This window comes from Bradysia coprophila, assembly GCF_014529535.1.
Source record: "Bradysia coprophila strain Holo2 chromosome X unlocalized genomic scaffold, BU_Bcop_v1 contig_44, whole genome shotgun sequence".
NCBI lineage: Eukaryota > Metazoa > Arthropoda > Insecta > Diptera > Sciaridae > Bradysia > Bradysia coprophila.
In genome coordinates this window covers 273,759-295,423 of record NW_023503337.1, presented here as the reverse complement: position 1 = coordinate 295,423, position 21,665 = coordinate 273,759, and the positions used below count along the sequence as shown (strand labels likewise).

Here is a 21,665-nt window from a genome sequence, read left to right as displayed (position 1 = left end):
ACTGGTGAAACAGCAACACAACGGCTGTTTTAACCATCATTTCTCATTCGGAATAGGAGCTGAGAGTTTATTGTGTCAATTTGAATGTTCTACCATTATTTTAGAACACCTCCAAACAAAATTTTCATATTTGATTTATGTGCAACTCGTTTCGCTCCAACCAAACGGTTTGAAAATTCGATTATTTGATTTACTTTAAGGACGCGAGTATAATACACCATACACCATTTGACTGCATTTACCCATCACGAATTGTCGATTTGAAGATGGAAAAATTGTATGTTTGATATAGTTGCCCCAACCAATCGAATACCCTTAAAAACAAACAATAGTCCGTTTGTTCCTTAAACGAAAGTAGTACTAGATTGTATGACTATACGTGATCGTTCATAAGATATGTCACGCACGCGAAAGTGATGCAAGATATGCAGAAAAATGTGAGGAAAGAGATGTAAATAGTCGTCACGTGCCACGTGCGCTTGTGGTAGTAGTAAGACCGCATAAACAAAATGTGAGTATTCTGGAGATATTCGAGGATTTACATTCGATTAATCCGCACATGAAACCGGCAGCATGTAAACGTATACCAAGTTTTTTGCTCAACTGACACAAAAATGACAGAAAGTTTTTGTCTATCTGCGAAATTATTAAAATACTCAATCTAACCGGTACAGTTGCTGTAAATTAAGAATCTGGAAAATTTTCTTCTCTTTAGATAAAAACGACTTCTGGTTCGGATTCGAAAACCATTTTAATGTAGAATTACTTACTAGTACAACAATTGATAGAACGAAACCGCTCCGCATAGAATGAAAGACAAATCAAAATTCAGTAAACGTAGTTGTTGAATGCGATATTCATAAACTTAATAAAACATCCAATTGTTCTTCATATTCTTTTTCTCTTCACCACCAAAACATTACACCTTACAAAGAGCACTTGCGGTTTTCATGATATGTGCGCGGAATGAATGAATGCTACCAGACGCATGTTATATCAGCAACCCGGTTCAGGAAGGAAGAAAAAACACATATACGCGTCCCAATCCAATAAATAAACATAAAACTTTAAAATAGCTTTGCAAATCGTTTGCCACTTGGCGTATAATATCAAGGAAAAATAAAAAAAGAGAAATTGCTGTTATTGTGTCAGAGAGGCTGGTTACATGCACAAAAAGAACATTGATAGGATTTGGATTTATTTTCGTGTTGAGAATTTAAATTGATCTAATACTCCAGTGTAACGAACGATATGTTGAAGGGGTGATAACGTATTGATGTTTTGATTTAAATGTTGCATTTTTTCCGACAAGTTTCGTAATCATGAAGGATAGGTTAAAGTATGGTGTCGATGCAGCTCCTATAAGGCTTCCCGCTTGATATGTTCATAGAAGTGGTAGCTGAATCAATATTTTGAGATCCAATTTCGGATCAGGTCACCTGATTCAGGTGGAACCGAATTTCATGGAATTTTAAACGAAGTTGCTGTGGTGTGTAACGCTCATGAAATGAAGAAGGATCAAGATAAATACAGCTATTTATTGTGATTCGGTAGCATTTCAAAATTTGATGTTCGCCATTCGTACTCTCAGCTATTTCTTTCAGTCGACAACTATTCAAATTTGAAACAGGTCAAATCTAGAACTTTAATTAATAGTTCCTTACGATTTGTTTTGCTTTGAAACTATTGACCTCTCGAGAAAAGTCCTTCAAATTTTTGAGAATGCAGACTAAGTTTGTTTGATAAAGATACGAGTGAAGAAAAAGAAAACGGAGGAGCAAGCGAAGCCAGATTATTTTTATTTTTATCTCATTACACAATTCTTCCATAATTCTACAAAAATATTGTCTTAAAACTTTTCTTTTTCGCTTAAGTAAAATTGATTTAATAAACAGATGATGGAAATGTTTCTTGTTTTCCTGTCCTCAAAATCAAAATGTTTTCATGAATCACAAAACTGATAACAAATTTAAACATTTCAATTTCAATATTGGAATTCAAAATATTTATTCAGTTGTCAAAACAAACAAAGCAAACAAATTTTTCAATTCTTTTTCGTTTACTTGTAATAGTACTGCTAAAGGTATAAAAGCTGTATAACAGCAGTTGAATCTATCACAATCCAATTTCGTTTCAAATAAAAAAGAGTCGCTTACCAAAATCCGAAACAAAAATGAAGTTTCTCATTTGTCTGTTTTTCTGTGTCGCTACTTTCAATGCAGTTTTGAGTGTGGATCCACCGGCAACTGATGCTGTACCTGCAACTGATGCTGTACCCGCAACTGATGCTGTACCCGCAACTGATGCTGTACCCGCAACTGATGCTGTACCCGCAACTGATGCTGTACCCGCAACTGATGCTGTACCCGCAACTGATGCTGTACCCGCAACTGATGCTGTACCCGCAACTGATGCTGTACCCGCAACTGACGCTGTACCAGCAACTGACGCTATTCCAGCAACTGACGCTATTCCAGCAACTGACGCTATTTCAGCAACTGACGCTATTCCAGTCCCAAAAGGATTATTGAACGCACTATTAAAACTACTCCTCGGCAAAGCTCCAATTCCTGATATTGATGACGCTCCAATTCCTGATGTAGGTGATGCTCCAATTCCTGACATTAGTGACGCACCGATTCCAGATACTGGTGACGCACTGATTCCGGATACTGGTGACGCACCAATTCCTGACGCCAGTGGAGCTGCAATTCCTGCGATTGATGAGGCGCCAGTTCCTGCCGCTTAGAATTTGTTAAATAAATTTGATGTTATCGTTGTAATGCAGATTAGAAGTAATTTATTCGTTTTTTGGTTAAAATAAAACAAAAATAGTTAATTCAAATTTTGGTTCTCGATTTGGTTTTAAGCCCTTAGAATACACTCTACAAGTCTATTTTTTACATGTATGCCTGTCGAGTGTAACAAAGTTTCAATATATTGCATATTATTGAAGAAATAAGAACTTACTGTGATCGAAAAGATGTAGTAAATAAAAATATCAAAATCAATCCTATGTAAAAAAGAGTCCCTAATCAAAAGAGCAGCTAACAAAAATCTGTAAAATTAACTCGATAGGTCAATATATTAGTAGGTAAAATGAAGTCAGTACACAGTGATCAGCCGAGGATGAGAGTAACATTTTTCAACCTTATTTATAAAAAAGAAATAATATTTTTCGCAATGCAGGAGAATAAATAGTCATTTTCTACCCTAGGCTTAAACTGCGGAAGCCTTTGTTGTGAAAAACTTTGTGCATATGTCGTAAAAAAAGGAAATTGCTTTTTCTTCAGGTGATTTGTGGCCTTCGCTAAAGAACAACATCGACTTGCAATTTTCAACGTTTCTTCCCTCGTTGAACAAATAACTATTTCTCCATACCTCTTTTTAAAATATTCAATTCGAGACGGATACTTCCGATTTTTCAAATTGATGTATTCTTTTTTAACCTCAAATTGGTTCAAAATTTTCTTTCCATGTCTCTGCAGAAAACTTCGACCGTCTTGATGACGACGTTTACTTTACATTTGACGATGTCGACGACATACCAGCAAAACTGCCACTTTTATTCGAGTTCTGTACGCCGACTGGTACCAACATTGCACTAGCACTGGTCATAGGTGTAGTGTGTCACAGCAAACAGCAAAGACTATTTAATTTTGAAGCAACAGCTTTGGTCGTCTGCTTCGTTGGGTGGCCGCTGAGCATTGGTGATTTGACTTCGACAGCGGAAAATAGCGTCAAATCAACTACATCGACAACGGATGTGAAACTTTTATCAATGTCCTTATACTTCTTCGGTACATGGATGATAATGGCGACGATTCAATAAGTACAACGGATGACAAAACTTTCGGTCGTTTTGTTGGCACTGACGTTGATGTCAATACATCACACAAACCTTTTACCCTTTTTCCGGTTGGTTTTTACCGTAAATTGTTTTAGTCAGACACTACACAAAATAGCCTAAATTCCCTGTTCTAAAAACGTATGCAATGGTCGTAATTCAAGGAGTCAGCCGCTCATCACAGCATTTTTCTCAACTCAATCACAAGTGCCGAAATCTGGAAATTCAACTGACCAACCGTGCCACGTATCAAAGCTTCCGATTTTCTATAACAATGTTCGTAGCATAGCGAATAAGCGAAACTTTTGCATGAAGATTGAATTGTCGCCGTACAAGTTTCTCTATTTTACGGAGACTATCTTTGACAACGGAATCTCCAGTAGCGTATATTTCCCCAGCACGTTTGAAGTATATCGACGTGACCGTAAACTACAAGTTGCAAGGCGTGCCGGAGGAGTAGCAATTTCGGTACATCTCACTCTGAAAAGCAAGCCGATCACCTTTTGTACTGCAGACATCGATACAATGAGTGAATATTTGGATGTTGAAGTGTGTATCAAACCGCAGCCATTGGTCATCTACCTCTGTTATATGAGTGTATTCAACAGCGAAACAGCAACAAGGAATTATCAGCGAGTCAAAATAATTGTGGAAAAGTATCGATCTCACAAGATAGTTGTTCTTGATGATTTCAATATATATGACATCAATTGAACTGAACGGCTGACGACGAATACGAAAATGTGTATCTGCCGCATTTTCCGAATACATCCCATGACACAAACAGCAACAATAGGTCCAGGTATCAAATGAGTGCATTGGAATTTCTGGACAAAATGATGAGCATGACACTATCACAAATTTCAAACATAAGCAACAGGTCGTCGAATGTTTTAGATTTGGTGTTTGTGAACGAGCCGAATGATTTCAGTATTTGCGAGGACAGAAATACGATCATTGAGAAAGAACAGCAGGATCCGAGTCACAAGCCGTACGAAATCAATGTTGACTATTCGTGTAATGTGGAGGTGAAAACGATTTACTGCTACAATAATGGACATTATGATCGGTTGAGTGCACAACTGGAAGCTATAAATTTTTAGCATGAATTTAGTTGGCGAGATCTCGATTCAGCGTATGCATTTTTCGCCCGAACAGTGAAACACGTTATTGACCAGAAAGTACCAACGATTAGAGTGAAAAAATACAGTAACTAACCGAAATGGTGGACATCCGAACTTCAACATTTGAAACATAGGCGCGACAAATTGTTCAAACGTAAATGTAATGGTGCATTGACCTTGGAGTATGAAATAGCGCTTAAGGATTTCAATAAACTAAACGATCGATTGCAGCACGACCACCTCATCAGAATTCAGGAAAACATCAAGAATGATCCAGCCGCATTTTGGAAATTTGCCAGAATCAATGGAGGCATCGACGCATATCCGAATCAGATGAGTTATGGTGACAGAGTGGGTAGAACGACGAACGAAATTGTGGATTTGTTTGCGGAGTATTTCGAATCTATTTATGTCAATGATGAAGAACCTTGGGAATTCGACGACGCTTTTGTAGCTTCAAGCGATTCGGTTGATATTGAAGTATATTTGTTTGATGTAGAGAATGCAATAAAATCGTTGAAGTTGAGCAGTGGAGCTGGGCCAGATGAAATTAAACCGTTGGTAGTGAAAAAGTGTTCAACTGCGTTCGTATGGCCTATTTGGTTATTATATCAAAAGACGTTCCACGAGGGCAAAATACCGGCTGCAATTAAGATATCGAGAATTGTATACCGGTACCAAGAGGAAAGGTGATAGGGCGGAAGTTAAAAATTATAGAGTCGTGGCGATTCAACCGATAGCAATGAAAGTGCAAGAAATGGCCGTCAAGTGCAAAACTGGACTAGTGGTTCAACCGCGACTATCAGATGTGCAGCATGGTTTTCGTTACAAAAGATTTATTGTAACAAATTTATTGAATTTGTCAGTACTGGCGTATGATGCAATCGAGCGACGTTGTCAAGTGGACTTATTTTATGGTGACTTTAAGGCAGCATTTGACAAGGTCTGGATACGGAAATTGATAATCAAGTTCGCTTCATTTGGTGTTGGCAAAAAAACAACGAGATGGATTTGGCAATATTTAGTTGGAAGGACAAATTACGTACAAATTGAGATAGAAAAGTCTAGAATCTTCGAGTCACCATCTGGAGTGCCACCGAAAAGTTCACTTGGTCTATTGGCCTTCACCGTATTCATCGAATATCAAGGTCGTTAAACATGTGAAAACATCGCTATTTGCTGATGATGTCAAATTGGCGGCAATTATTCAAGACATCAACGTAAGAAAATGGTGTGACGAAAATCGGTTATATTTCAATCAATTAATGTTACGTATTCAGCATCTATCGGGACAATGCTTCATTCATCGAAACAGAATATACAATAGGTGATCATGTTCTTGAGAGAAAAGAAGAAAAGAGGAAATTAGCGACCTTGGATGAACAGATGGTTTCATCTAGGACTTTACATCGAGCTAACAACTTGAAAATGTCGTCAAATTGTTGGTTGCCGCAACAAATACTGTACAAGGCTTACGTTAGATCCAGATTGGAGTTTGCATCAACAATATGGAATCCATCATCGGACGTATATAGGGACGACATCGAATCTATACAAAAACAGTTTGTTATTTACTTACTTAAATAGTCGACGGAATGCAAATTCTTACAGATTCGATGATGGCGTATGATATTTTCAAAGGTGATGTTGTGGACAGTTTGATTTCGTCGAAGTTTCTTCGCAATGACAGTGAGTATGACTTCCGTAGTTCGACCTTAAAGTTGTTGAAGGAACCGCGGTACAACTCTAACTATTTGTACGAACAGCCCGTGGCGCGATTAGTTAGGCTCGTTAATGAATTTAAAAATGTCGTGCAAAGCAGTGGTAGTAGAGTTGTGTTCAGAAGGAAAATTATGGAAGTACTTAAAATGAATGACTAACGGTGATGCTAAATGTGATGTTGTTGTTTAGTAAGTTTAAGAGTGTTTTACAGATTGACGTTAGTATGTAAGTTGTAAAATTGTTGTAATTTAAAAATGTAAATTTATTCAGCCAGTTTTTGGAGGTGAAATAAAATCTATCTATCTATAGACAAGACAGCACACTTCAAGCATGAGTGGTACTCTAAATAGAGTGCTGAAACTGGACAGTGTATCATACAAATTTAAAACACTGTAAAAAAAACATTTTCATATACATGCTTACATCAAAATGATGAAGTTACTGGCACTTGTTGTAATGAATGTAGCTTTTGTGATAGTAGTGTATAAACCAACTTTAGGAATTAAACTAAGAGGTTTGTCGCTGACAATTTTTTTAAAACAATAGATTGAATTCACAAATGCTTGCGTAGAAGGTCGGCATATCAATAGTTTCGAACTCAGGTTGAATCATGTTTACCATTTTTTTTAAATTGGCTCTTTGGAGAGCGAAGCATTTAGGAATGAATGCTCAAAGGTTCATAAAATTGTAGCATAATTAGAATTTTCTTCTACTTCGTTACATGCATTATCGAAAGAAATATGTGATGCGTTGCGGAATAACTCTTCTCGACTGATAAACTATGCATTTTCATAAATTACAGAAAAATGACTCACATTAAAATTTCATCTTTTTTTCAATAAAATTTTGCTATTAAATAAACCGTCTGGTTCATTTCACTGCTTATTATTCCACAATTTTACATGAATAATGACGTAGAATTTTTCCTTCGACGCTTACAGTATGTTAATTGAACTAATAAACAGATGATGGAAATATTTCTTGTTTTTTTGTCATCAAAATCAAAATATTTTCATGAATCAGTTTTGCCAGTTTGATAACTATTAAAACATTTCAATTCCAAAATATTTATTCAGTTGTCGCTTCTATTAAGTGAAAAAAGCAAACAAAATTTTCAATTCTTTTTCTTTTACTTGTAATGCTACTGTTAAAGGTATAAAAGCCGTAGAACAGCAGTTAAATGTATCACAATCCAATTTCGTTTCAAACAAAAAAGAATCGCTCACCAATATCCGAAACAAAAATGAAATTTATCATTTGTCTGTTTTTCTTTGTCGCCGCTCTCGATGCAGTATTGAGTGTGGATCCACCGGCAACCGATGCCGTCCCAGCAACTGACGCTGTACAATCAACTGACGCTGTACCATCAACTGACGCTGTACCATCAACTGACGCTGTACCATCAACTGACGCTGTACCATCAACTGACGCTGTACCATCAACTGACGCTGTACCATCAACTGACGCTGTACCATCAACTGACGCTGTACCATCAACTGACGCTATTCCAGCAACTGACGCTATTCCAGCAACTGACGCTATTCCAGCAACTGACGCTATTCCAGCAACTGACGCTATTCCAGCAACTGACGCTATTCCAGCAACTGACGCTATTCCAGCAACTGACGCTATTCCAGCAACTGACGCTATTCCAGCAACTGACGCTATTCCAGCAACTGACGCTATTCCAGCAACTGACGCTATTCCAGCAACTGACGCTATTCCAGCAACTGACGCTATTCCAGCAACTGACGCTATTCCAGTCCCAAAAGGATTATTGAATGCATTATTAAAACTACTCCTCGGCAAAGCTCCAATTCCTGATGTAGGTGATGCTCCAATTCCTGACATTAGTGACGCACCGATTCCAGATACTGGTGACGCACCGATTCCAGACACTGGTGACGCACCAATTCCTGACGCCAGTGGAGCTGCAATTCCTGCGATTGATGAGGCGCCAGTTCCTGCCGCTTAGAATTTGTTAAATAAATTTGATGTTATCGTTGTAATGCAGACAGATTAGAAGTAATTTATTCGTTTTTTGGTTAAAATAAAACAACAACAAAATAATTCAAATTTTGGTTCTCTATTTGGTTTTAAGCCCTTAGAATACACTCTACAAGTCTCTTTTTTACGTGTCGAGTGTAACAAAGTTTCAATATATTGCATATTATTGAAGAAATAAGAAGTAACTGTGATCGAAAAGAAGCTGTATGTAGCGTAGTAAATAAAAATATTAAAATCAGATCTAATGTAAAAAAGAGTCCCTAATCAAAAGTGCAGCTAACAAAAAACTAACTCGAAAGGTTAGTAGGTAAAATGAAGACGGTACATAGTGATCAGCCGAGGATGAGACTAACATTTTTTGTCTGTAAAACGGTAAAACTAAGTAATCAAACTCAAAAACTCATGAGCATGACAGCAATATGGAAAATTCAAATATTTAAAAAAGAAATAATATTTTTCGCAATGCAGGGGAATAAATAGTTATTTTCTACCCTAGGCTGAAACTGCGGAAGCCTTTGTTGTGAAAAACTTTGTGCTTATATCGTAAAAAAATGGAAATTGCGTTTTCTTCGAATGATTTGTGGCCTTTGCTGCGCTACAAAGAACAACCTCGACTTGCAATTTCCAACTTTTCTTCACTCGTTAAACAAATAACGATTTCAATTTTGCATCGAATTGAAATCACAACAAGATTAGGACTAGTTTGACATTCTAAAAACAGAAATAAATACGCAAAATCATTTCTTGTAAGCAAAATGAGTTTGACAATTCAAAGAGGAAATGCATCTGGAATTTTAGGAACTATACCCCAAATAGCATAAATACAAAACATTTTCTAATTTAAATGGGTAGTCTTTAAGATAAAATATTCTTCACAGGCAATACACATTTCATCTGAAAATTTGTAAATCATCTGTGCCATACCTGTTTTTAAAATATTCGATTCGAAGCGGATACTTCCGACTTTTCAAATTGATGTACGACTTTCTTCTTTTTTAACAGTAAATTGGTTCAACATTTTCTTTCCATGTTTCAGCAGTTTCAGTAAACTGTCATTGGAAAACTTCGATCGTCTTCGACGATGTTTTCTTTACATTTGCCGATGTTGACGACATACCAGCAAAACTGCCACTTTTATTCGAGTTCTTTACGCCGACTGGTACCAACATTGTCTTAGCACTGGTCATAGGTATACGTGACGTTAGAGTGTATCACGGCAAACAGCAAAGACTATTTAAATTTGAAGCAACAGCTTTGGTCGTCTGCTTCGTTGGGTGGCCGCTGAGCATTGGTGATTTGACTTCGACAGCGGAAAATAGCGTAAAATCAACTACATCGACAACGGATGTGAAACTTTTATCAATGTCCTTATACTTCATTGGTACATGGATGATGATGGCGACGATTCAATGGGTACAACGGATGACAAAACTTTCGGTCGTTTTGTTGGCACTGACGTTTTACCCTTTTACCGGTTGGTTTTTACCGTAAATTGTTTTAGTCACCTGTTGCTTGTCTAGTGCAAAATGAAGGATTTTTCATGCGTTTGGTTTTTGTTGTTGGTTGTTGAGTGAGATCATACAATTATTTTAAGAAAAACAACAACGACAACTAACGCAACTCCAATTCTATAAATGTGCTAAGCTCAGAGAACTAGTGAATAATATAACGATCATTAAAAGGACTACTGAATCATAACCGTAAACATATTAAAACAAAAAGAAAAAATGGAGCAAGAAAATATTTATATTAATTTAAGGAAATTTTCGTTTTTGTGAAATACTACGGGAAAATGAAGTTAGGCTTTAAGACAATACAGCACACTTCAAGCATGAGTGGTACTCTAAATAGAGTGCTGAAACTGGACAGTGTATCATACAAATGTAAAACACTGTAAAAAACATTTTCATTTACATGCTTACATCAAAATGATGAAGGTACTGGCACTTGTTGTAATGAATGTAGCTTTTGTGGTAGTAGTGTATAAACCAACTTTAGGAATTAAACTGAGAGGTTTGTCGCTTGCAATTTTTTTAAAACAATAGATTGAATTCACAAATGCTTGCGTAGAAGGTCAGCATATCAATAGTTTCGAACTCATACAATTTGCTATTTCGTTTTTTAGATACTAAGCCGGTTGAATCATGTTTACCATTTTTTTTAAATTGGCTCTTTAGAGAGCGAAGAATTTAGGAATGAATGCTCAAAAGTTCATAAAAATGTAGCATAATTAGAATCTTTTTCTACTTCGTTACATGCATTATCGAAAGAAATATGTGATGCGTTGCGGAATAACTCTTCTCGACTGATAAACTATGCATTTTCATAAATTACAGAAAAATGACTCACATTAAAATGTCATCTTTTTTTCAATAAAATTTTGCTATTAAATAAACCGTCTGGTTCATTTTCTTTGCTTTTATTCCACAATTTCACATGAATAATGACGTAGAATTTTTCCTTCGACGCTTAATAGTATGTTAATTGAACTAATAAACAGATGATGGAAATATTTCTTGTTTTCGTGTCATGAAAATCAAAATATTTTCATGAATCAGTTTTGCCAGTTTGATAACTAATTAAAATATTTCAATTCCAAAATATTTATTCAGTTGTCGCTTCTATTAAGTGAAAAAAGCAAGCAAATTTAATGGTACTGTTAAAGGTATAAAAGCCGTAGAACGGCAGTTGAATGTATCACAATCCAATTTCGTTTCAAACTAAAAAGAATCGCTTACCAATATCCGAAACAAAAATGAAGTTTATCATTTGTCTGTTTTTCTTTGTCGCCGCTTTCGATGCAGTATTGAGTGTGGATCCACCGGCAACCGATGCCGTACCAGCAACTGACGCTGTCCCAGCAACTGACGCTGTACCATCAACTGACGCTGTACCATCAACTGACGCTGTACCTTCAACTGACGCTGTACCATCAACTGACGCTGTACCATCAACTGACGCTGTACCATCAACTGACGCTGTACCATCAACTGACGCTATTCCAGCAACTGACGCTATTCCAGCAACTGACGCTATTCCAGCAACTGATGCTATTCAAGCAACTGACGCTATTCCAACAACTGACGCTATTCCAGCAACTGACGCTATTCCAGTCCCAAAAGGATTATTGAATGCATTATTAAAACTACTTCTCGGCAAAGCTCCAATTCCTGATGTAGGTGATGCTCCAATTCCTGACATTAGTGACGCACCGATTCCAGATACTGGTGACGCACCGATTCCAGATACTGGTGACGCACCGATTCCAGATACTGGTGACGCACCGATTCCAGACACTGGTGACGCACCAATTCCTGACGCCAGTGGAGCTGCAATTCCTGAGATTGATGAGGCGCCAGTTCCTGCCGCTTAGAATTTGTTAAATAAATTTTATGTTATCGTTGTAATGCAGATTAGAAGTAATTTATTCGTTTTTTGGTTAAAATAAAACAAAAAAAAATTAATTCAAATTTTGGTTCTCGATTTGGTTTTAAGCCCTTAGAATACACTCTACAAGTCTATTTTTTACGTGTCGAGTGTACCAAAGTTTCAATATATTGAATATTATGTAAGAAATAAGAAGTAACTGTGATCGAAAAGAAGCTGTATGTAGCGTAGTAAATAAAAATATTAAAATCAGATCTAATGTAAAAAAGAGTCCCTAATCAAAAGTGCAGCTAACAAAAAACTAACTCGAAAGGTTAGTAGGTAAAATGAAGACGGTACATAGTGATCAGCCGAGGATGAGACTAACATTTTTTGTCTGTAAAACGGTAAAACTAAGTAATCAAACTCAAAAACTCATGAGCATGACAGCAATATGGCAAATTCAAATATTTAAAAAAGAAATAATATTTTTCGCAATGCAGGGGAATAAATAGTTATTTTCTACCCTAGGCTGAAACTGCGGAAGCCTTTGTTGTGAAAAACTTTGTGCTTATATCGTAAAAAAATGGAAATTGCGTTTTCTTCGAATGATTTGTGGCCTTCGCTGCGCTACAAAGAACAACCTCGACTTGCAATTTCCAACTTTTCTTCACTCGTTAAACAAATAACGATTTCAATTTTGCATCGAATTGAAATCACAACAAGATTAGGACTAGTTTGACATTCTAAAAACAGAAATAAATACGCAAAATCATTTCTTGTAAGCAAAATGAGTTTGACAATTCAAAGAGGAAATGCATCTGGAATTTTAGGAACTATACTCCAAATAGCATAAATACAAAACATTTTCTAATTTAAATGGGTAGTCTTTAAGATAAAATATTCTTCACAGGCAATACACATTTCATCTGAAAATTTGCAAATCATCTGTGCCATACCTGTTTTTAAAATATTCGATTCGAAGCGGATACTTCCGACTTTTCAAATTGATGTACGACTTTCTTCTTTTTTAACAGTAAATTGGTTCAACATTTTCTTTCCATGTTTCAGCAGTTTCAGTAAACTGTCATTGGAAAACTTCGATCGTCTTCGACGATCTTTTCTTTACATTTGCCGATGTTGACGACATACCAGCAAAACTGCCACTTTTATTCGAGTTCTTTACGCCGACTGGTACCAACATTGTCTTAGCACTGGTCATAGGTATACGTGACGTTAGAGTGTATCACGGCAAACAGCAAAGACTATTTAAATTTGAAGCAACAGCTTTGGTCGTCTGCTTCGTTGGGTGGCCGCTGAGCATTGGTGATTTGACTTCGACAGCGGAAAATAGCGTAAAATCAACTACATCGACAACGGATGTGAAACTTTTATCAATGTCCTTATACTTCATCGGTACATGGATGATGATGGCGACGATTCAATGGGTACAACGGATGACAAAACTTTCGGTCGTTTTGTTGGCACTGACGTTTTACACTTTTACCGGTTGGTTTTTACCGTAAATTGTTTTAGTCACCTGTTGCTTGTCTAGTGCAAAATGAAGGATTTTTCATGCGTTTGGTTTTTGTTGTTGGTTGTTGAGTGAGATCATACAATTATTTTAAGAAAAACAACAACGACAACTAACGCAACTCCAATTCTATAAATGTGCTAAGCTCAGAGAACTAGTGAATAATATAACGATCATTAAAAGGACTACTGAATCATAACCGTAAACATATTAAAACAAAAAGAAAAAATGGAGCAAGAAAATATTTATATTAATTTAAGGAAATTTTCGTTTTTGTGAAATACTACGGGAAAATGAAGTTAGGCTTTAAGACAATACAGCACACTTCAAGCATGAGTGGTACTCTAAATAGAGTGCTGAAACTGGACAGTGTATCATACAAATGTAAAACACTGTAAAAAAACATTTTCCTTTACATGCTTACATCAAAATGATGAAGGTACTGGCACTTGTTGTAATGAATGTAGCTTTTGTGGTAGTAGTGTATAAACCAACTTTAGGAATTAAACTGAGAGGTTTGTCGCTTGCAATTTTTTTAAAACAATAGATTGAATTCACAAATGCTTGCGTAGAAGGTCAGCATATCAATAGTTTCGAACTCATACAATTTGCTATTTCGTTTTTTAGATACTAAGCCGGTTGAATCATGTTTACCATTTTTTTTAAATTGGCTCTTTAGAGAGCGAAGAATTTAGGAATGAATGCTCAAAAGTTCATAAAAATGTAGCATAATTAGAATCTTTTTCTACTTCGTTACATGCATTATCGAAAGAAATATGTGATGCGTTGCGGAATAACTCTTCTCGACTGATAAACTATGCATTTTCATAAATTACAGAAAAATGACTCACATTAAAATGTCATCTTTTTTTCAATAAAATTTTGCTATTAAATAAACCGTCTGGTTCATTTTCTTTGCTTTTATTCCACAATTTCACATGAATAATGACGTAGAATTTTTCCTTCGACGCTTAATAGTATGTTAATTGAACTAATAAACAGATGATGGAAATATTTCTTGTTTTCGTGTCATGAAAATCAAAATATTTTCATGAATCAGTTTTGCCAGTTTGATAACTAATTAAAATATTTCAATTCCAAAATATTTATTCAGTTGTCGCTTCTATTAAGTGAAAAAAGCAAGCAAATTTTTCAATTCTTTTTCGTTTACTTCTGATGGTAATGTTAAAGGTATAAAAGCCGCAGAAAGGCAGTGGAATGTATCACAATCCAATATCGTTTCAAACTAAAAAGAATCGCTTACCAAAATCCGAAACCAAATATGAAGTTTCTTATTTGTCTGTTTTTCTGTGTCGCCGCTTTCGATGCAGTTTTGAGTGTGGATCCACCGGCAACTGACGTTGCACCAGCAACTGACGCTGCACCAGCAACTGACGCTGCACCAGCAACCGATGCTCTACCAGCAACTAATGCAGTACCAAAAACCGATGCTGTACCAGCAACTGACGCTGCACCATCAACTGACGCTATTCCAGCAACTGACGCCGTTCCAGCTATTGATGATATTCCAGCAACTGACGACATTCCAGTTCCAAAAGGATTATTGAATGCATTATTAACAGCACTCTTTGGCAAAGCTCTAATTCCTGATATTGGTGACGCTCAAATTCCTGACATTGGTGACGCTCCAATTCCTGACATTGGTGACGCTCCAATTCCTGACATTGGTGACGCTCCGATTCCTGACATTGGTAACGCTCCAATTGCGGATACTGGTGACGCACCGATTCCAGATGCTGGTGACGCACCGATTCCAGATACTGGTGACGCACCGATTCCAGATACTGGTGACGCACCAATTCCTGACGCCAGTGAAGTTCCAATTCCTGAGGTTGATGAGACGCCAGTTCCTGCAGCTTAAAATTAGTTAGACTAACTTTATGTTTGTCGTAGTAATGCAGATTATAAGTAATTTATTCGTCTTCTTCGTTAAAATAAAACAAAAAATAATTCAAATTTTGGTTGATGTTTTAAAATTAATATCCCCTTCCCATTAGCCCTCAGAACACACGCTAAAAATCTTAAGGGCCATATGACAGCCCAAGAAAATTTTTTCGGGAACAAAGTTGTTCCACGATATTCTCAGAATTGAACGACGATTCCTTTGAGCCATTGCTCGATTGGATCGCCGTCAGCTTGAATCCCAACTGTTCGAAGTTTTGGCGAATTGACTCTTAAATCTTAAAACCCAGCCACGCCTCGCCTTCACGGGAAATTTCGATTAGGGTTGGATAGTTGGGAACGATGTTGAGATTCAAAGAATTGGTGGTTTAAGGTTTGGTCAAATGATGATATTTATGTTCACACGCCGCGCCACACTATGTGTGGCACACAAACAATTAACCTAACTCCTTGTAAGGCGATGAGAAACCGTTTATACGAGGTCATTGTGTATCCGTTATTAGCAAACTCTCCTTGAAATTGCCACATTATGTTTGGTATGGATGCGACGCCATAGGAAAGTGTGTAACAGCTAACTTTGCAAAGAAATTCGAATCTAATGTGAACTCTCCACTGGTAAGATAGATGTCTTTACTTGATCCATTTGCATATCACACACATGTGTGGCGAATGTGTCTTGTTTTACCACTCATTGCCGCCGGTATACGTTGTAGTACATAGTTCGCATTAGTTTTGAATTTCTTTCGGATTAGCGATCATGTGATAGGTGATCAATTAACCTAACTCCTTGTAAGGCGATGAGAAACCGTTTATACGAGGTCATTGTGTATCCGTTATTAGCAAACTCTCCTTGAAATTGCCACATTATGTTTGGTATGGATGCGACGCCATAGGAAAGTGTGTAACAGCTAACTTTGCAAAGAAATTCGAATCTAATGTGAACTCTCCACTGGTAAGATAGGTGTCTTTACTTGATCCATTTGCATAGCACACACATGTGTGGCGAATGTGTCTTGTTTTACCACTCATTGCCGCCGGTATACGTTGTAGTACATAGTTCGCATTAGTTTTGAATTTCTTTCGGATTAGCGATCATGTGATAGGTGATCAATTAACCTAACTTCTTGTAAGGCGATGAGAAACCGTTTTTACGGGATCATTGTGTATGTGTATCAGTTATAAGCAAACTCTCCTTAAAATTGACACATTTCGGACCCAACTCATCCTCGCCGATTCCTACGGGAAGAAAAGAGGGCACAGGCAGGGCCTTGGGGGCAGTTTCCAAGTGCGCTCAACTGTGGACAATATTTTTAATGAAATATTTATCACATAAAAAAAATCGTCATAATTGTCAATATTATATAAAATCAGGGTGACGCACCTCTTTGTGTTTTAACTTACAAAGTAACTGATATCTCTTGTGGTGACGCATTCTGCGTCTGAAATGAATAATTTGAGGAAAAAAATACTTTGTCGAATGTACTTAGAAGGGACAAATTTTTGGTTAAATTAAAAATCCATTAGAAAACAATATGTATGAAATCTTTAAACTTAACCATTTCTTTTGTTCTAAAATAACATTTTTAACTAACAATACGTGAAGTAAGAGTAGGTCCGGGAGGAAAGGACAATTTTATAAATTATGAAAATTATTTATTCTTTTTTTTTTCTTTACATTTTATTTTACCAAAATTTAGTTTACAAATAACTTTTAATCATTTAAATATTGTGGACGGATGACTTAACTTAACTTAACGAACTTTATTATTAAAAAAATTACAAATTACGAATATAATAATAATATTTCACTTGCAGCAAGTGTTTAGCCTAAGGACGGCTTTCCAACTTAATTTAGCGTTAGTGTGTTAGTTATTTATTTACATGGCGACGGACGTGCGAGAAGGCGAAAGGAATTATGGACGGATGATTACTAATTAAAGATCACTAATTATGGTCAAATTGAATACAATTGATTGAAAGAAGAGAACTAAGCGATTTAGCACCAAGTTAAATTATTTGATGTGTGGACACAAATTTTCATATCTTCAACTATTTTTTTTTGTCTAATGCACCTTTTGGGTGACTGATATTTTCTCAATAGATTTTTATAATTGTAACAAAAACGTAACCAAATAAGTTAAAAGTTTGTAGGATCATTGGTCCCAGTTCGGCATTTCATGTTCAAGAGCGCGAATTGGGATAGATTTAAAGAGGTCGTGGGTGCGTATGGGACCACTCAATGATGCCAATGACGAAGATTCTTGTGTTGAACATTTGACGAGAGTGATTAGTTTGGGAATGGAGGAATCTATTCCTATAAGAAATGCTTCACCAATGTGAATCATTTTTGACCATACCTGAGGGATTGCATTGCCAAGAAGAAGCGGTTGAGAAGGGCATACTTTCGAAGTAATCTCAAGGATCCTTGGCTGAAATTGGAAATAAGTAGTTTGGATTTTCATGAATAGATTGAAACAAATTAGACCAGATACCAAAATGTTCAGAAACGATGTGGTACTTGGTTAAGAGGTTGAAACTTTTTGAAAATAAATGTCTCCGTATGGCAATAAATTTTAGAAGGTCAAGAGAGAATTACAAATTCATCTCTACTGAGAAATTGCGCGAAGTTACGAAAGTCCCGAGGCTTAACGTGCACCTTCACGGCTTATCTGTAGGAGCGCTTCGCAAGACCTATTTACATGATAACTCTGTTATTTGTAAATTTTGTAACTTTTCATATGTCATTGTCAATTGTTGTTACAAAGCCCCGCACTCGTTGTTGAGGGGTCTCGATTCCAAACTATTGTCATTATAGACTCATTCACATACTAAAATATTATCTGATGCTAATAATGATATTAAAAAAAAAAAAAAAAAAACAAAAAAAAAACAAAGAAAACGAGCCTTTTTCTGACTCAATTGTGATTTGATAACAACAGCTTTAGTTGTCTCCTTAGGTTAAGTAAAGTTTTGGCATTAAAAAAACTATAATATTGATTGTTTCTCACGTCTTTTTTCAATCTAAAAGGGTTTACCATATTGAAATTCAATTTATTAAAAAAATTAAACTCACTTTTCCGAACTGTCAAGCCCATAAGCAAATTATATTGAAATCCCATGTTTAAATTTGAAAAAGCCCAAATGGCTGTAAATTTATTGCATTTATTGTAAGCTGAATTATTTGTGAAAACTGATAAATAAACTTGAGTGAATAAAATAAATATGTATATAAAAAACATAGCTAACGCCGACCCGTACGAAACACCTATTCGTATCAAAAGCCTTTAATGTGAAACTCTTCATTTCTCTTACTTCATTTTCTCCTCTGCTGAAAAACTATTCTCCCTTTAAAATCACTTACATTATCCACTCTTTGCCTTGTTATCATATACAACTAAATTGCCGGAGGCAATATAGACAGCCCCGTACGAAGACAAATTTCATAAATTCCTATTTAAACAGCTATATACCGCTATATTTAACTATATTTCACTATAAATAAACATTTCACAGAGGAATATGCTATTATATAGCTCTATATGCCTGTATATAGCTCAATATAGCTGTATATAGGTATATATAGATGTCCATATATGGAATTCCTGAAACCCCTCACACTTAACACATTATTTCCATGTTAACAGAAACTCTCTAAGCATCATTTTTCCCACTTTATATCACTTTTAATAAAATCCAATATGGCCGCCGGCAGCCATTTTGTTAGGAGACCGGAAATAGTACCGACGCTTTACATTCGTTAATACCTTTCAAACAAAAAAAAATTCATGAAATTCGGTCAAAATTTACTCGAGATATTGACAAAATACTTCACGTTCACTGTACGGCCGAGTAGCCAGATAAGAGCTCACTCCAAGAGACCTAGCTCACGCTCTGGAGAACATAATTTCATAAACTTTTTTTTCCCTGATTGGTACGGTCAATACCTATCTAATAAAGCTAAAACGAACGAAATATGTTCAAATGTGGCCGACCTACAAGCAAAAACTGCTTGCCGCCCTGTGCCTGTTCCACACCAAGGGGTCTAACTCACGACTCGGTCATCCGATTTCCATAAACTTTTTTTTTGTCGATCGGTATTGTAAATACCTTTTATTTGACGTATCACTTACAAGTTTAACGTTTAAATGTCCGGAGATATCTTTGAAAAACCGTAAAGCACTTATTGGGCCACAGCTCGGGAGGGGTCGATCCAAAATCACTCATCTTCGAACTTAGCCTGTCTTTTGACATTACCAAACGGGAAAAAAAAGAATTTTCAAAATCGGATGCGTTTTACTCAAGTTATCGTGCAGACAGACAGACGGACAGACGGACAGACGGACATTTTTTTTTCGCGGATTTGGCATCTCTAGACAACCACAATAGGTTTCCCCTTACTCAGGGAGTCCAATTCGACGTGTTACAAACGTATGCGTAAACCTATAAGACCCCAGTACTTCGTACGGGTCTAAAAATCGTCCCACTCGTCAAAATAAAACAATGCAACCACGGATGTAAGGTACTATCGTTAGAAACTTTTTGGAAAGATTAGAGATTTGCTGGTGTAAGATCCATGACTTACAGTCCAGGTAATAATATAAATATTAGCTGGATTTTTCCTATATCATAACAACTTGTCACAAATCTCCCTTCAGTCACATTCCTTCATTATACAGTAACAATGATTGTTCATTTATAAATGACAAAATTTCTGTTGAGTTAACCATCTGGTTCATTACGCTTACGTAAGATTGAATTAATGAACAGATGATGGAAATGTTTCTTGTTTTTGTGTCATCAAAATCAAAATATTTTCATGAATCAGTTTTGTCTGTTAGTTTGATAACTAATTCATTAAAATATTTCAATTCCAAAATTGGGTTTCAAAATATTTATTCAGTTGCTGCTTCAGTGAAAAAAGCAAAATAATATTTCAATTCTTATTCGTTTATTTGTAATGGTAATATTACCGGTATAAAAGCCGTGGATTAACAACTGAATGTATCACAATCCAATTTATTTTCAAACTAAAAAGAATCGCTTACCAAAAACCGAAAAAATGAAGTTTCTCATCTGTCTATTTTTCTGTGTCGCTGCTCTCGACGCAGTTTTGAGTGTGGATCCACCAGCGACTGACGCCATTCCAGCAACTGATGCCGTTCCAGCAACTGACGCTGTTCCAGCAGCTGACGCTGTTCCAGCAGCTGACGCTGTTCCAGCAGCTGACGCTGTTCCAGCAGCTGACGCTGTTCCAGCAGCTGACGCTGTTCCAGCAGCTGACGCTGTTCCAGCAACTGACGCTGTTCCAGCAACTGACGCCATTCCAGAAACTGACGCCGTTCCAGCTATTGATGATATTCCAGTCCCAAAAGGATTATTGAATGCATTATTAAAATTACTCCTCGGCAAAGCTCCAATTCCTGACATTGGTGGCGCTCCAATTCCTGACACTGGTGACGCACCGATACCAGATACTGGTGACGCACCGATACCAGACACTGGTGACGCACCGATACCAGACACTGGTGACGCACCGATAACAGATACTGGTGACGCACCGATTCCGGATACTGGTGACGCACCGATTCCTGACGCCAGTGAAGCTCCAATTCCTGAAGTTGAGGAAGTGCCAGTTCCTGCCGCTTAGAATTCGTTAAACTAATTTTATGTTGTTGTTGTAATACAGAAGTAATTTATTTGTTTTTTTGGTTAAAATAAAACAGAAAATAATTTAAATTTTGGTTGATGTTTTAATATTAATTAAATATGAGATAGTGTCTATGAGTCAACCAATAGTGTAGCTGACAAAAAACGAGTCGCTTATTGTTTGCCGCGGCCGAACACCGATGACATTCTTAACATTACTCTCAGTGATTTTTACCCCAATGTGATTGAGTAGCTAAAACTGAGAGACGGATAAAAATTGTACATATTAGACTGGTAAAGAGCAAAACAAATGAAAAATTGTATTGATTTGCATCAAAGCACCTAGCAGGGTAATAGAAAAAAAAATAAAGTAGTACTTTAATCGAAGTATGCGAATCTTTCCATACCTTTTTTTCATTGCAAAATTACCATTAAGGCTGCTAATGGTATTATTGGTATCAAAAAACTACTCTATTTGACGTGTAAAAACCTCTAT

General features: G+C 36.5%; 3 protein-coding genes and 1 long non-coding RNA gene across 4 annotated transcripts; 3 read left to right on the top strand and 1 right to left on the bottom strand.

The window, feature by feature from the left end:
• Nucleotides 1-2,135: 2,135 nt before the first annotated feature.
• On the bottom strand, nt 2,136-2,522 carry LOC119070033. The gene is made up of 2 exons (XR_005086449.1): nt 2,439-2,522; nt 2,136-2,258 (listed from the first exon to the last, which is right to left on the bottom strand). It is a non-coding gene; the product is annotated as an uncharacterized LOC119070033 (long non-coding RNA).
• Nucleotides 2,523-4,656: 2,134 nt separating this feature from the next.
• Nucleotides 4,657-6,127, top strand: LOC119070020. The gene is made up of 3 exons (XM_037174301.1): nt 4,657-4,916; nt 5,106-5,528; nt 5,590-6,127. Exons 1-3 carry the CDS (start codon nt 4,657-4,659, stop codon nt 6,125-6,127), a joined length of 1,221 nt encoding a protein of 406 aa, XP_037030196.1.
• Nucleotides 6,128-7,936: 1,809 nt separating this feature from the next.
• LOC119070019 (guanine nucleotide-binding protein G(s) subunit alpha isoforms XLas-like) lies at nt 7,937-8,668 on the top strand. The gene has a single exon (XM_037174300.1). The coding sequence runs from the start codon at nt 7,937-7,939 to the stop codon at nt 8,666-8,668; it is 732 nt and encodes a 243-aa protein (XP_037030195.1).
• Nucleotides 8,669-11,350: 2,682 nt separating this feature from the next.
• On the top strand, nt 11,351-15,573 carry LOC119070016 (bile salt-activated lipase-like). Its single transcript, XM_037174296.1, has 2 exons — nt 11,351-11,899; nt 15,237-15,573. Exons 1-2 carry the CDS (start codon nt 11,393-11,395, stop codon nt 15,480-15,482), a joined length of 753 nt encoding a protein of 250 aa, XP_037030191.1. The 5' UTR covers nt 11,351-11,392; the 3' UTR covers nt 15,483-15,573.
• Nucleotides 15,574-21,665: the final 6,092 nt, after the last annotated feature.